Consider the following 15,016-nt stretch of genomic DNA (forward strand, 5'->3'; position numbering starts at 1 on the left):
ATTAAAGTATTTGGCCATATTATATGTATGTGTTATTTGTACAAGTCGGTTTTGATGTTAATATTCTAACACCACTTCCTTCCTAGCCTTACAAGTTTTTGTTTTATTTTTAAAAATGACTAAGAAGAAGAAAAAAAAATGACTAAGAAAAGTTGCATTCAAATATGAAATTCAGGGATCCCCGGGTGGCTCAGCAGTTTGGCACCTGCCTTTGGCCCAGGGCGCCATCCTGGAGTCCCGGGATCGAGTCCCATGTCGGGCTCCCTGCATGGAGCCTGCTTCTCCCTCTGCCTGTGTCTCTGCCTCTCTCTCTCTCTCTCTCTCTCTCTCTCTGTGTCTATCATGAGTGAATAAATAAAATCTTAAAAAAAGAAATTAAAAAAAACAAATATGAAATTCAGTAGATCTCTTTAGAAGTAAAACTCAACTGTCATAAAAAACTTATGTTAATTGGATCTATTTTAGAGATACATGCTGGAATGGTAATTGCGTTTAAACACATAATTAATAAATAAAACATGAATTATTATGACTCAAACAAAGTTTTCAAATTTTAAGTCTCTTACTGTTCACAATTTCAGTAAAGCAAAAATACATATGAACCTCCATGAGAACGTCCCATTGTTGCTTAGTCAGCATTAATATCCTCATCACTGTCTACTTGGTGCTGGCCTTGTTATCAGCAAGTTTCTAATATCTCAAACTAAGATATTTTGAAAGAATGAGAAATGCCATTTGTCAGGCAAATCCCTTTGCTGATTTCATTGCAAGATTTAGGAGGCACAGAGTCAGAAGAGAACTTGTTAACCTAGTTTATTCTTTGAAATGTTGTTTTTACCTTACAACAAATACTGCTGTCGCAGAGATAAGAATAAGAAAAATCCCGAGAATTTTCAGGATTACACAGGACACACCCAACGTATTTGATACAGTTGCTTCAGGCTACCCTTCAACCACCTGGACACTCATCACGCTCTTCAGCTTGAAGGAGAACCCATTTTGCTCATTGAAGTGTCAACTGCATCTCTTACCCTGCACAGCGCAACTAAAACTTTGCTTCTTTGGTTAAATTCAACAGGTAATGAGACCTTATTATGAACCTGGCACTTTAATATACATTCAAAGAAATACTCGAGGATAAGGCATGGTAATTGAGGAAAGAAAGAGAGAACTATAACTTTTATAGCTCACGAACTCAATAAGCAAATAGGGCAGATGCACACGAAATAATGCGTTTTAGTAAACCACACAATAGTTCCCAAAAGTGACGAAATAATTACTAGTCCCACACGGGAAAGGGAGACAGGCCCGAACACGGGAGGGAGGAGTGGACAGTAGTACTCTAAGGCAAGAGACTTACTTTTGTTCTTAGAAGAATGGATAGAGAGGAAGGGGCCACGCTTCCACATTTAGAAGAACAACTTGAGTAAAATTGCGTCACTGGCAATCATCAAGGTCTGAGAGACATTAAAAGGAAGAAATTACTGGTCATGAAATGCTGGACAAGGATGAAGACAAAAAGAAATGATTATTTTTAAGGTCCAAATCCAGGAGACCAAGAGAGCAAAGTGAAGGTAAATGTGAAGGGACCTTTCACAAGAGAAAAGCTTGAGTTGGGTTTGCGTATGTTGAATATTCAGCCATTCCCGGGATAATCAGGAGAAAATTAAAGGTGGTACCAAAGCTTGACCAACATGAGATGTAGCAACAAGAGGTCACTGCCACCATTTCTGCTACAAGGAAAATCATAATAACTAAAACTTTTAATTATTTTGATCATAGCATCTCTTCAATATGAAACACAGAGCAGCGGATATTTTCAGTAAAGGTTTCAGAGGGATCCCTAGAACTCCTGAATTTTCAGCATCTCTGAGGAAATGAAGTTCAACTCAGGGCCATTTCAGCCCCTCCTATGGCTTTTCTTATAGGCTCACTTTCCCACACTCATCAAAAGTTTTCCTATTTCTTCTAACAGTCTTCTAATTCATTAACTCGAACTTTGGTCCAAGAATATGAGAAAACTAGGTGTCTGGAGTATCAAGGTGAAGAGTAAGTAGCATGATCATACTTCCATCCTCTCACTCCCTACACACATGGCAGGGTGCAAGTTCCCCACCAGGAAATAAGCAAACTGACCATACGCTTTTTCCATGTTTGGCAACGTGATGTTTTCTAGAAACAGAGAGTAATGATCCAGGCTCAGCTCAGATTTTTGGTCCAAGAAATACAATAGTGTAACCAGAAAAAATTCAAAAATATTCAAATTGGGGTGCCTGGGTGGCTTACTCAGTTGAGTATCTGACCCTTGATTTTGGCTCAGATCATGGTCTCAGGGTTACAAGACGGAGCCCCTCATTGGGCTCCAGGGAGTCCACTCTGGATTCTCTCTCTCCTGTCCCTCTGCCCTTCGCCTCACCTCTCTCTCTAAAAAACAAAAACAAAAAAATAAGACATTCAAATCATTTAAAAATGTCCTCTTAAAAATGGTGACAAGATGGAAATAGACTTTAAAAACCGCAAATCATCTGAAATATTCATTCTCCCCATCTTTACAACTCTTAACCTTCCCCATATGGAAGGCAGCAGCTCCTAAAAGTCTTCCTCTCTGATGCTCTCAAGGCCCCACCACCATCCCTTGAGAGGCTTTGCCTTTCCTTCTAATGCTATTCTTTTTTCTCTTCCCAAAGTAAATACTCTGTCTTCCCTTTTTCAGTTATTATTATTATTATTATTATTATTTTCTAGTTCATTGCCTCAAAACAGCACCAAAGTAACATGGGAATTGAAAGAACTTTCCTTGGAGGTCAGAGGGAAGAAGAAAATCCGGAGGGGTAAGCAGCACATATTGACTTTTGCAGTTCCCATCACATGTGGATGCTTAGTTTCAGGGTTGTTTACTTTTAATGTGTCTTATTTTGTCCTCGAATCTAGGCTCTTCAGTGGACAATTCAAATTCTCAGGAGATTTCTGGGCTTTTGGAATCAGGGCGAGACTGAGTTGAAACCTCCGTTGTGCAGTCAGCTCACTCGGGAGGTGCCACTGTCTTCAGTGCTTCTGGGCCAGGGGAGTGAGGGCCTCAGCACTGGGGCCCAGGCGGTGCCAGGGTCTCGCTGGCCTCGGGCTCCCACAGTGCCCCCCAGAAGGCAGGCACGGGGTGCAGTCTGCTCCAAGAGCTAGCGCAACATTCACATGTTACCTGTTTTCCTCACACATACTGGGTTTCTGTCCTATTTTGTTTTTAGGGAGTCAGAAGTTGGAGAATATGATTTATCAAATTTTATTTAGTTTTTTAAGTGTAAGTGTACTACCGAGAAAGAAAAAACTCTATATAGATTGCTTTTCTTTTTCTATGTATTTTTTATTTATTTGAGAGAGAGAGAGATGGGATGCCTGGGTAGCTCAGTGGTTGAGCGTCTGCCTTTGGCTCGGGGCGAGATCCTGGAGTCCCAGAGTCGAGTCCCGTGTCGGGCTCCCTGCATGGAGCCTGCTCCTCCCTCTGCCTGTGTCTCTGCCTCTCTGTGTGTGTCTCTCATGAATAAATAAATAAAATCTTTAGAGAGAGAGAGAGAAAGAACGAGCAGGAGGGAGAAGCAGACTCCCCACTGAGCAGGAAGCCCGATGAGGGACTCGATCCCAGGACCCCAGGATCATGACCTGAGCTGAAGGCAGACGCTTAACTGACTGAGCCACCCAGGTGCCCCATCTTTTCACTTTCCTAAATGTCTTTTTCTTTCTAAAATGTCCAAGGACTTTTAGGTTATGGGTAGTGAACATCTACTTAACTAACAACTCTTTTATCAACTACGAGTTTCAATGACATGCTTGTTCAGCTGGGTGAAGGGACAGCAGCCCAAGTCACGCCAAGGGGCTTCAGAGTTTCCCTAAGTGCTAGGGAACTTGGAAGACACCAACAAATTATAATCACGTAGCAAATAACAATTACATGAAATAAAAGGCAAATCATCCAGAACGAATGAAATCTTATTTAAAGCACATTATGTACCAGGTAAGAGAAGTGCTGAATATTTGAGTGGGGATGAAAGAAAATTTGAAACCAAATTCTTTGATTTTAGATAGCTATTCCGTGAATGCATATGTTTAATCGCATATTATAAAGTGTCACTTCTGAAACACCCGTATGCTCGCAGACAGCGTATTCTTAGGTCACAAAATTATGACGCATATATATCAAGTCACTTAGCGCTGCTGGCAAGTGTTGCCAGCCTGAAATATAAAACAGAGAGGATAATAAAACTTTAACAAGCAGCAATAAAACTAATGAAATATAATCTCAAATATACTAGTCTAATTCATCCAGAGAGGAAACACAATCACCCAATCCCGGGGATGAGGAAATGAAGCCAGCTCCATAAAAACACATATTCATCACAGTAACATGGATCATTTTAGAATTAGAACCAAAGAGCATTCAAACTGGTTACAGGAGTGTGATTATCAGGGCCAAATAGATGAGGATGACGGGATGAAGCAACATGTGCAAAAGCTTATTTTCGCTCCGTATTTAAAGCTGTGGAAATGAGAATATTGATATTATTTTTAATAGAGAGAATCTTCCGTGCTGAGGACAGAGAAACTTCACGGTCATCAAAGTGAGCAGCATTTAAGAAGTCAAGACTTCCAAGCTCACTATATGAGCGGGTCACAAGTGTATTCATGCGTGGTTCACACGTGCCTGTGGACCACGCGCCCAGTCCCAGGTAACTCCTGGGCCCCCGAGGTTGGGATTGAACTATCATGACTTTCCCACCCCCCTGCCCCCCACTTATTCTCATCCTTCTCCTCTGTTCTTGAGAACCTGGATCTCCGAATTCAAGGAGCAGCAAGGAGAGGGCAGGAAAGGGAAGGAAGAGTGGGAAAGGGCAGTGCAAGGGCCAAGGACAGGTGCTCTGGAAGCCCTTCCTCGGGAGCTTCGGGGCTCTGCACACAGAAGTAAGGCAGCGAGCTAACCAGAGAACAGACCTCCCCAAAGATGGAATCAGAAGAGACAAGGTTTTAGTTTTTTGGGTTTTTTTCCCCCTTTAAGAGACAACTTGCATGATCGTGCATGGAGTACAGTTACACATCCAGGTAAATTAGCAAAGGGAAACGGGTCAGCGCTGCCCATTCCCGGGGGCACCCACGAGACAACCAGGGGCTCTGCCCTTGGTGCTCACCGCGGGGAGACAGGGGAACATCAGAGGACTGGGTACCAAGGATTGGGTTCTTCTACCCAAGGAGGCTGAGGAAACACAGAATGTCAAGTGCGGTCAAATCACGAATAGGACGGGATGCGGAACTCTGTTCAGCTGCGTGTAAGACGAGCACAGACCATGCGGACGACCAAGCGCCGCGTGGAGATTGTACAGGGCTTGGGAATTTCTGTTCATCAAAGGGCAACCTGGTGGGAGTGTTTTCCTAAAGCGATGAACTCTCAGAGAGTCCGATTACCTGCCACAGGCTGGATTGACTAAGGCGTTTGCAGAAACTCTAATAAGGGTTTTGTTGAAAGACAACAATGGAAAGAAGGTGTCACCTGAAAAATGTATGAATAATCAGATGGACTTTTTCCTTTTTATAACCCTACATTTAAATGATAGAAAATGGAATATGAGGTTAAACTTGAGTATTAATAATCATATTCATCCTACCTTCTATTGTCTCACACTTTTTTAAAAAAAAATTTGTATACTTCTCTCCATTGGTTTTATTTCAGTGTGTTTGATAGGAGTACTAATACTGGCCTCAGAACTGTTCACTATTTCCTGCCTGTACTGAAATTTTAATATCTAAGTATATGACTGTCCATCTTAAAAGTGGTAAATATTCGGTGGCTCAGTCAGTTAGGCATCCGACTCTTGGTTTCTGCTCAGGCCATGATCTCAGGGTGGTGAGGTGGAGCCTGAAATCCAGCTCCCAGCCAGGGCAGAGTCTGCTTGCGATTCTCTCTCCCTCTTCCTCTGCCCCTTGCACTCGCGATCTCTCTCTCTCTCTCTGTCTCTCTAAAATAAATAAATAATTATTTTTTAAAAATAAATAATTATTTTTTTTAATTTTTTTTTATTTATTTATGATAGTCACAGAGAGAGAGAGAGAGAGAGAGAGGCAGAGACACAGGCAGAGGGAGAAGCAGGCTCCATGCACCGGGAGCCCGATGTGGGATTCGATCCCGGGTCTCCAGGATAGCGCCCTGGGCCAAAGGCAGGCGCCAAACCACTGCGCCACCCAGGGATCCCAAAATAAATAATTCTTAATAATAATACAGAAGAAAAAAAACACTTTATAGAAATGAAATAATAAGGTTTGTAAGAGTTATAGGTTGATAACGAGTCAGTGCTATTATTTTCTTCTTAATATAAATGCCTGATAATTATTTTTGCTAGATGATGCCTTTAACATCAACCTGCTTTCAAGGTTCACTAATAATCCTACCTGCCTAGGTGGGGGAAGGGGAAACCTCAATATAAGAGCGTAAGTCGACAGTATTCTCAGTACAAAGGCTGCTCCGTGGAAATGGAGAATTGAATTAAGCTACCTTTAGGCTTGAAGAGGATAATTTCACTTGCTACTTCACAGTTGAGCCTTTTTAGGGCTCGCTTTCATTATAACGTATTCGTGTGGCACCATCGTGTGGTCAACCAGACACATACCAGCTTACTTGAAATAGTGCGAGAAGATCCCAAGAGAGGGGGGGGAATGTGCTATTTGTTTGAATGTATTCTGATCACTTTCATTTCATCCAAAAGAGCCTAGAAAGAGTTAGCTGTGGTGACTCATACCCATAGATCTAGGCAAAGTGCTTGTTTACTAGATGGGCTGTGTTTGAAGTCAGAACCACGGCCAGCATAACTGATAAAAACACAGGGAGCAAATTAACGTTGCCCATTTTGGAACTGTTTTAATGTTCTGGGTCTCTCATATAAAAGGTCTATCAACTATTAAAAGTTGCATCTTTTATATGTTTCCAAAATCACAAGTTATAGTTAAAATAATATTCTATAACCGCTGGTGCCTTTCTTATCTAACCGAAAAAAAAAAACCCTGGGTATATAAATGGGCAAGTTTAAGTGCACATATAGGATGTTTGAAAGGAATTTAAATGGGAAATGTTAAACATGCAGCTTAACAGCATACTTTCCTCAGTTAAATCATTTGTATCCATTTTCAAAAGCACAAAATCAAACTTTAGTTTTAACTCTCTTCTGCTTAATTTTCAATGTCATCTCTAATACTGAGGAATGGGTGTAACGCTGCGATTGCTTTAACAGATTCGTGTTTTACAAGTTAAAATTTTTCTTCCAAGATCAGAACATGGAAGTCAAAAATATGAATTGGTAAAGCGGTAACTCTGGATTTAAACACAGTTCTTCTTATAAAGATTTTAATTTTTTTTCAGAAATAAAACATAATTAAAATTTAAATATAGCAAAAACTACAGGAGGTACAATTCTGTTAATGATTTCTCTCACTTTAGAAAGTATCACATGAGCTGATGAAAATTTTGCCTTTAATTAATAGTGTAAGGAGAGGAAATACGATCAATTAAACTCTATTAACTTTATATATTGTTTTAAGAAATGACAAGTGCTTTCAACTATATTACCTCAGATTATAAATTTAAATACACCAAACAATTGTGTGGGACGAAATTCTAATTTGTTTCCCAGTTGAATACCAACCACAAATTGCTTACTAGATTTAAAGATACAAAATTATCAACAGATATAAAATTAGAAAATGAGAGGGGGAAAAAAGATCAAAAAAAGTAAATATCCTAATGAAGAAAAAAAAGAACATATTGAGTAGAGATGAAAATTATCTACCCCAAAGATTAGACAAACACTATTATTTGGTTGTAGGAGAGCCTGTTACGGAAAACAAAACAAGCCCAGTAGATGGACATAATAAAACAAGTAGAACACCTCACGGAATCTTGACACACTTAAAGTCCACAAGTTATTGAATTGCCTGCCAATCCCATAAAAGTTTGATTTAGTTCACAGTGGCTTCGGTTCCACAGGTGTGTCGGGGGGAGCTCCCCGGGGCCGGGCTACAAATCTAAAGCCTCCTGAATCTTCACCCCCATGAGGATGAAGGGCATCTAGAAGGTCCAGCTATGAGGTAACCCCAAGGAAGGAGCACTGGTCGCCTTCACAGACACATGTCTGTTTCCTTAAGAAGAACGGAGGCAGTCTGGGTCCACGTTTTTTGACTGCCTTACAGAAACTCACTTAAAATAGTTTTCTACAGAATGGGCATTTGTTACAGGGATATAAGTGTATAGGGCTCCTCAAAGGGCATCCAAAGACAATGATGGGATTGGTTATGGAAGCTGAGACTAAGTATTTAGAAAGTTGTATAGTGTTTTGTCTGCTGATTCTTTTTAAAAATCTAGTATTAGTTTCCTATGGCCATTGTAACAAACTGCCACAAATTCGGTGGCTTGAAACAACAGATCTATTGTCTCGTAGTCCTGGAGGCCACTCCAGCCGTCTTCTTCCAGGAGGGCCTTGAGTTAGTGAAGCATCTTAGCCAGCATAGCAGAGAGCAGGAAGTGCTCGAGAGTTCTCCATCACCACTGCCTCCCAAGATGGCAATAAGCCAAGCACTGATTAGGGAGGGAGTATGGAGCCGGCAACGTTGCCTTGAGTCAGGACAAACAGTGCATTGTAAGTCACATTCCAAAATTCCCCTGCTGCATAAGGCTATCACCACCCTTGCTTGAAATAGCACCCTTGCCACTTACCTTCCCCCTCTTGCTTCCCTTACTCCCTCACCAGTTTAGCTGGGAGCACTCTCTTAATAAATGGCTTGCATATGAATCCCTTGCTTAATGTCTCCTTATATTGAAGAAAGTGACCTAACACGTAAGGCATTTCACAGACATCATGTTTAATCTCCCCTTAGACTGGGAAACCCAACCTAAGACAGAAGCTATCTCATACAAGCCACGGCGAGAGGAGCATCCAAACCTCATTGAAGAACCAGAACCAAATTTCCCACTTCTCTCTCTGGGCCTCCCGAGCCTCGTGAGCTATTGTTTTTGCAGGTCTGTTTTATTTTTGGCTCTGCATACATCTAACTCTGAAGACTTTATTATTTATGACCATAACTTTCAACCTGACTTTTTGGTCTCTATAATTTTCTTCTACTGAATATAGTAACTCTCCACAATCTGTTAATGACTTTTATAACAGTTTTATATAAAGGAAGCTTATTTCAATGGGCTTTAATAGAAAAAAAAAGGATCACTCCACAGCTGTAGAGATTATAACACTCTTCATAGTGATAAGCGAGATTAATTATTTCTCAGTCTCATTCAAGTGTGGAATAAAGGGGGAATCTGATTGACCCCGATTATATTGAGGTAATATAATGATATTATATTGATCCTAACACCAGTCATGATCAGTGTATAGTATACAAATAACTGTCAAGCTTAATCCCTTTAACAAAGTTCTTCCTTTATAAGAAAAGAAGTGCATGCTAAAAAGAATAAAATAACTAGGAGTTAACCAAGGAGATGAAAGACCTTTACTTGGAAAATTATAAAACACTGCTGATAGAAGTTAATGAGGACACAAACAAATGGAAAGATAGTCCATGCTCCAGGCTCAGAAGAATTAATATTGTCAAAATGTCCATATTACCCAAAGCAATCTACAAATTCAATACAATCCCCATTCCAATACCAACATCATTTTTCACCAAACTAGAATAAATAATAGTAAAATTTGCATGGAACCACAAAAGATCCCAAATAGCTAAAGCAATCTTAAGAAAGAAAAACAAAGCAGAAACAAAACAAATGTGGAATTACAATTCCACATTTCAGGATATACTACAAAGCTGTCGTGATCAAAACAGCATGGTATTGACCCAAAAATAGACCCATAGATCAATGGAAAAGAATAGAGAGCCAAGAAATAAATCCGTGCTTATATGGCCAATCAATCCACAACAAAGGAAGGAAGAATACACAATCAGGAAAAGGCAGTCTCTTCAATAAATGGTGCTGAGAAAACTGGGCAGCTAAGTGCAAAAGAATGAAACAGGACCGCTTTCTAATACCATACGCAAGCATAAACTCAAAGGGGCTTAAAGACCTAAATTTGAGGCCTGAAACCATTAAAATCCTAGAAAACAGGCAACAATTTCTCTGACATCGAGTGTAGCAACATTTTTTTTTTGATATGTCTCCTAATGCAAGGGAAATAAAGCAAACAAACTATTGGGACCACATCAAAATAAAAAGCATTTGTACAGCCAAAGAAACCATCAAGAAAACAAAAAGGCAACCTACTGAATGAGAGAAGGTATTTGCAAATAAACAATAAGGAGTTAACATCCAAAATATATAAAGAATGTACACACTAAACACCAAAAGTCAAACAATCTGATTAAAAAATGGTCAGAGGACCTGAATAGACTTTTTGCAAAGAAGACATTCAGATGGCCAGCAGACACATGAAAACACGACAACGTCACCCATCATCAGGGAAGCGCAAACCAAAACTATAATATCACCTCACATCTGTCAGAATGGCTAAAACCAAAGCCCACAAGAAATAACAAGTATTAACGAGAATGTGGAGAAATAGGAACCCTGTGTCCTGTCGGTAGAAATGAAAACTAGTGTGGCCACTGTGTAAGACAATAAGGAAATTCTTCAAGAAATCAAAAATAAAACTACCTACCCTATGACCCAAGCCATCGTGCTATTGGGTATTTACCCAAAGAGAACAAAAGCATGAATACACAGGGATGCCTGAACCCCCATATTTATTGCAGCATTACTTTGAGTACCCGAGCAATGGAAGCAGCCCAAATGTCCATGGACTGATGAATGGATGGAGAACATGTGGGGGGGGTGTATGGCTGTGTATAGATAGGAATATCCTACATATATTCCGTACATAATACTCCTATATGTATGGGAATACTGCCCCAAACATAAAAGGGCATGAAATCTTGCCATTTGCAACAACGTGGACAGAGCTAGAAAGTATAAGGTTAAGGGAAACGAGTCAGCAGAGAAAGACAAATACCATAGGATCTCACTCACGGGTGAAATTTAAGAAACAAAATAAATGAACAAATTAAAAGAGAGAGAGAAACCAAGAACCAGATTCTGAACCACAGAGAACAAACTGAGGGTTACCAGAGGGCCGGGTGGAGGGATGCGAGATGGTGAGGGGCAGCAAGAGGTCACTAATGTTAGGGCGCCGAGGAGCGCAGGGACCCGCTGACCCTGTGCGGCGCACCTGACGCCAGTCACCTGTCCACACCCGCGACAAGAAGCGTAAGTGTGTAAGTGCGGCGCACGGATGCTTGGCCAAAAGACAGACCAGAATGATCTGTTCTTTCTAGAGTAAAAAGAAAGAAAAAGAAAGTCTTCACAGAAATAACCTTAAACGTGGACTTGAAGAATAAATAAAAGTTCCCCCGCGGGCAAGCGGGGTGTGGGTGGGAGCTTGTGCCGAGCAAACGGCGGAACCCGGTCCGTCCAAGCTTCTCAGGAAGCTCAAAGGAGCAGAAACTCATTTGCTGGGTTTTGTTGTTGTTGTTGTTGCTGTTTTCGTTTTTGTTTTTGTTTTTGTTTTCCCCATCCTCAGTGTTTGCCATAAGGCTGGTCATGCAGCAGCTGCTCGGGGAGGAATCGTCCGGAAACTAAGCGCGTCCGGAGCTGCTGGATGGGGGCGCGCAGCAGAAACCACAGAGGGAAGGACGGTGGGGACGCGGGCGACGCGAGCGAGGGCCCAGGGGACACAGAGCGAGCCTCGGGCAGCCCCGCAGCCGTGGGGAGCAGAGCGGGCACCCCCGAGGGCAGGGTGCGGAGCGGAGGGGTCCCTGCGAGGGAGGCGGGCCCGGGGGGCTCTGGGAGCAAGGACCCAGCGCAATGGGGACCCTCTCATTTAGGAGAAAGGACACGACGGGAAGAAGACAGACGTGCAGGAATCACGGAAAGCGCCATCTCAGGCCCATTAATCTTGAGGCGCGGGTGCGAGCTGCGGCGGGCGAGGCGCTGCGACCCCCAGAAGGGGCGGCGGCCCCGGGAAACCTGCCCTGAGCCGGACTCCCGCCACCCCGCCCCGGCTGGAAGGATTCGGTTCGCAGGAAAAGGCCGAGACGACGATTCCCGGAACGCGCAGGGCAGACACCCCGGAGCGCGGAGAGGTCGGGGCCACTGAGACCCCGGCACGCGGGGGCCGGGAGCCTGGGACCGGGAGGGGGCTGCCGGGCCGCGCGCCCTCGGCTCCCCGTGTCACCGCCCGCGGGAGCCTGGGACCACCACCTGGAACCTGCACACCGGGCGGTGACGCCACGGCCCTGGGACCCGGAGGCCTGGGGCAGGGCCAAGCCGAGTGGTGGGGCGACTCCCCGGACACAGCCCGCCGGCTCCCGGACACACCCCACCGGCTCCCCGGACACACCCCACCGGCTCCCGGACACAGCCCACCTGCACCCCGGACACAGCCCACCGACTCCCCGGACACACCCCACCGACTCCCCGGACACACCCCACCGACTCCCCGGACACACCCCACCGACTCCCCGGACACACCCACCGACCCCGGACACACCCCACCGACTCCCCGGACACACCCCACCGACTCCCCGGACACACCCCACCGACTCCCCGGACACAGCCCGCCGGCTCCCGGACACACCCCACCGGCTCCCCGGACACACCCCACCGGCTCCCGGACACAGCCCACCTGCACCCCGGACACACCCCACCGACTCCCCGGACACACCCCACCGACTCCCCGGACACACCCCACCGACTCCCCGGACACAGCCCACCGACTCCCGGACACACCCCACCGACCCCGGACACACCCCACCGACTCCCGGACACACCCCACCGACTCCCGGACACACCCCGACCCGGACACCCCACGACCCGGACACACCCCACCGACACCCCGGACACACCCCACCGACTCCCGGACACACCCCCGACCCGGACACACCCACCGACCCCGACACACCCACCGACCCGGACACACCCCCGACCCGGACACACCCCACCGACACCCCGGACACACCCCACCGACTCCCGGACACACCCCACCGACACCCCGGACACACCCCACCGACTCCCCGGACACACCCCACCGACTCCCGGACACACCCCACCGACTCCCCGGACACACCCCACCGCTCCCGGACACACCCCACCGACACCCCGGACACACCCCACCGCACCCGGACACACCCCACCGTCTCCCGGACACACCCCACCGACACCCCGGACACACCCCACCGACACCCCCGGACACACCCCACCGACTCCCGGACACACCCACCGACCCCGGACACACCCCACCGACTCCCCGGACACACCCCACCGACACCCCGGACACACCCCACCGACTCCCCGGACACACCCCACCGACACCCCGGACACACCCCACCGGCTCCCGGACACACCCCACCGGCTCCCCGGACACACCCCACCGGCTCCCCGGACACACCCCACCGACTCCCGGACACACCCCGCCATCTCCCCGGACACACCCCACCGACTCCCCGGACACACCCCACCGACACCCCGGACACAGCCCACCGACACCCCGGACACACCCCGGACACACCCCACCGACACCCCAGACGCACCCCACAGACACCCCGGCTCCCCCTCCGACGAGTTAAACCAGCGTAAGCGCGGCATCGATCCCAAGGTAAAATCCACCCGAGCGAACGTAAAGCAGAGTTTCGAAGTGGCTTTGGGTGAACAACCTCAAGGTTCCGCCTCCCAACGTTTCCTTCAAAAGACAAAAGCGCGTAATTCTCATTTGCTGTCGGGGCTGCGGTTTCAGTTTGCGAAACTAAATGAGAAGACAGGGGACGTAATGAGAGATCCTGAAATCAAGCACGGGGGATGGGGGGGACGGGGGGATGGGGGGTGGGGGGATGGGGTTGGGGGGACGGCGGGATGGGGGGTGGGGGGATGGGGATGGGGGTCGGGAGGACAGGGATGGGGGACAGGGACGGGGGTGGGGGCGGGGGGATGGGGACTTGGGGATGGGGATGGGGGGATGGGGGCGGGGGACAGGGATGGGGCTGGGGATGGGGGGGCGGGGGTGGGGGACAGGGATGAGGGGCCGGAGATGGGAGCCGGGGATGGGGGGACAGGGGCAAGGAGTTGGGGGGTGGGGGATGGGGGATGGGGACAGGGACGGCGAGACGGGATTCAGGGGGCAGGAGGCCAGGGGGATGGGGCAGGATCGCACGGCGGGGGACCTGCGTTAGCTCTGCACTGAGAAATAAGGGGTGGGGGTGGCAGGCCGGGGGGTGTGGGAGGATCCGCCCTCCCAGACCGCATAGACCCGGGAATGCAGGTCTGTGAGGCGTGCGGTCAGCTGGAGAGAGAAGGATCAGGGAGGAGGTGGCAGGTGCACCAGCTGCCACCAAATGACTTGAAAATGGCTCATTTTAGGTCATGTGAATTTTACTTCAATTTAAAAAAAAGTGGGGGGCGAAAGGGAGGGCCTGCAAAGCTCGCAGTCAGGGTCAGGACAGGCGACACGCGCCTGCCAGCCCTGGGCCACCTGCTCTGAATCCCTGACCCGAAGCAAAGCCGAGAGGGGCTGTGGGTCAGTCTTCGAAGGCGGCGTACAGAAGAGGCATGTTGCAGGCGACAGTGTGCGCACAGGGGACACCAGGTGGGGGGGGGTGGCGGGCTCCCCTGGAGGGGAGAACCAGGCCTGGTGACCGGTGATGGGGGAGACGGTCGGTCGTTTCCTTTGTGCCTGAGCAGAGAGCATGCGAGCACTTCCCAGGGTGTCGAGGTCACGAGGAAGGACCCCTTGGCAGGAGGCTCTGACCCTAGTGACCCGGCGGCTCGACGCGAAGCCTGGGGTTGCCCCAGGACGGCTCAGCGACTCGCAGCGCGGGCTGCTCCGCGGGAATCGGACCCGCGTGTTGGGCCTGGGACGTGAACCCCGAGTGGGGATGGAGAGGGGCATCTGGGCACCCCAGCATCTGCCCAGAGCCCCAGTCCCGGGCCCTG

The 15,016-nt window shown here is 47.2% G+C and overlaps 1 protein-coding gene across 1 annotated transcript; it reads left to right on the top strand.

Moving 5' to 3' along the window:
- Nucleotides 1-11,690: 11,690 nt before the first annotated feature.
- Nucleotides 11,691-13,666, top strand: LOC129520924 (uncharacterized). Its single transcript, XM_055342172.1, has 2 exons — nt 11,691-11,998; nt 12,115-13,666. Exons 1-2 carry the CDS (start codon nt 11,691-11,693, stop codon nt 13,664-13,666), a joined length of 1,860 nt encoding a protein of 619 aa, XP_055198147.1.
- Nucleotides 13,667-15,016: the final 1,350 nt, after the last annotated feature.

This window comes from Nyctereutes procyonoides, unplaced genomic scaffold (assembly GCF_905146905.1).
Source record: "Nyctereutes procyonoides isolate TBG_1078 unplaced genomic scaffold, NYPRO_anot_genome, whole genome shotgun sequence".
Lineage (NCBI taxonomy): Eukaryota > Metazoa > Chordata > Mammalia > Carnivora > Canidae > Nyctereutes > Nyctereutes procyonoides.

Bases quoted from the DNA above. Each gene is read 5' to 3' on its own strand.
- LOC129520924 (XM_055342172.1), top strand. From the start codon at position 11,691: ATGGGGGCGCGCAGCAGAAACCACAGAGGGAAGGACGGTGGGGACGCG. The intron at 11,999-12,114 runs GTGCGAGCTGCG...TTCGGTTCGCAG, and splicing joins CCATTAATCTTGAGGCGCGG to GAAAAGGCCGAGACGACGAT.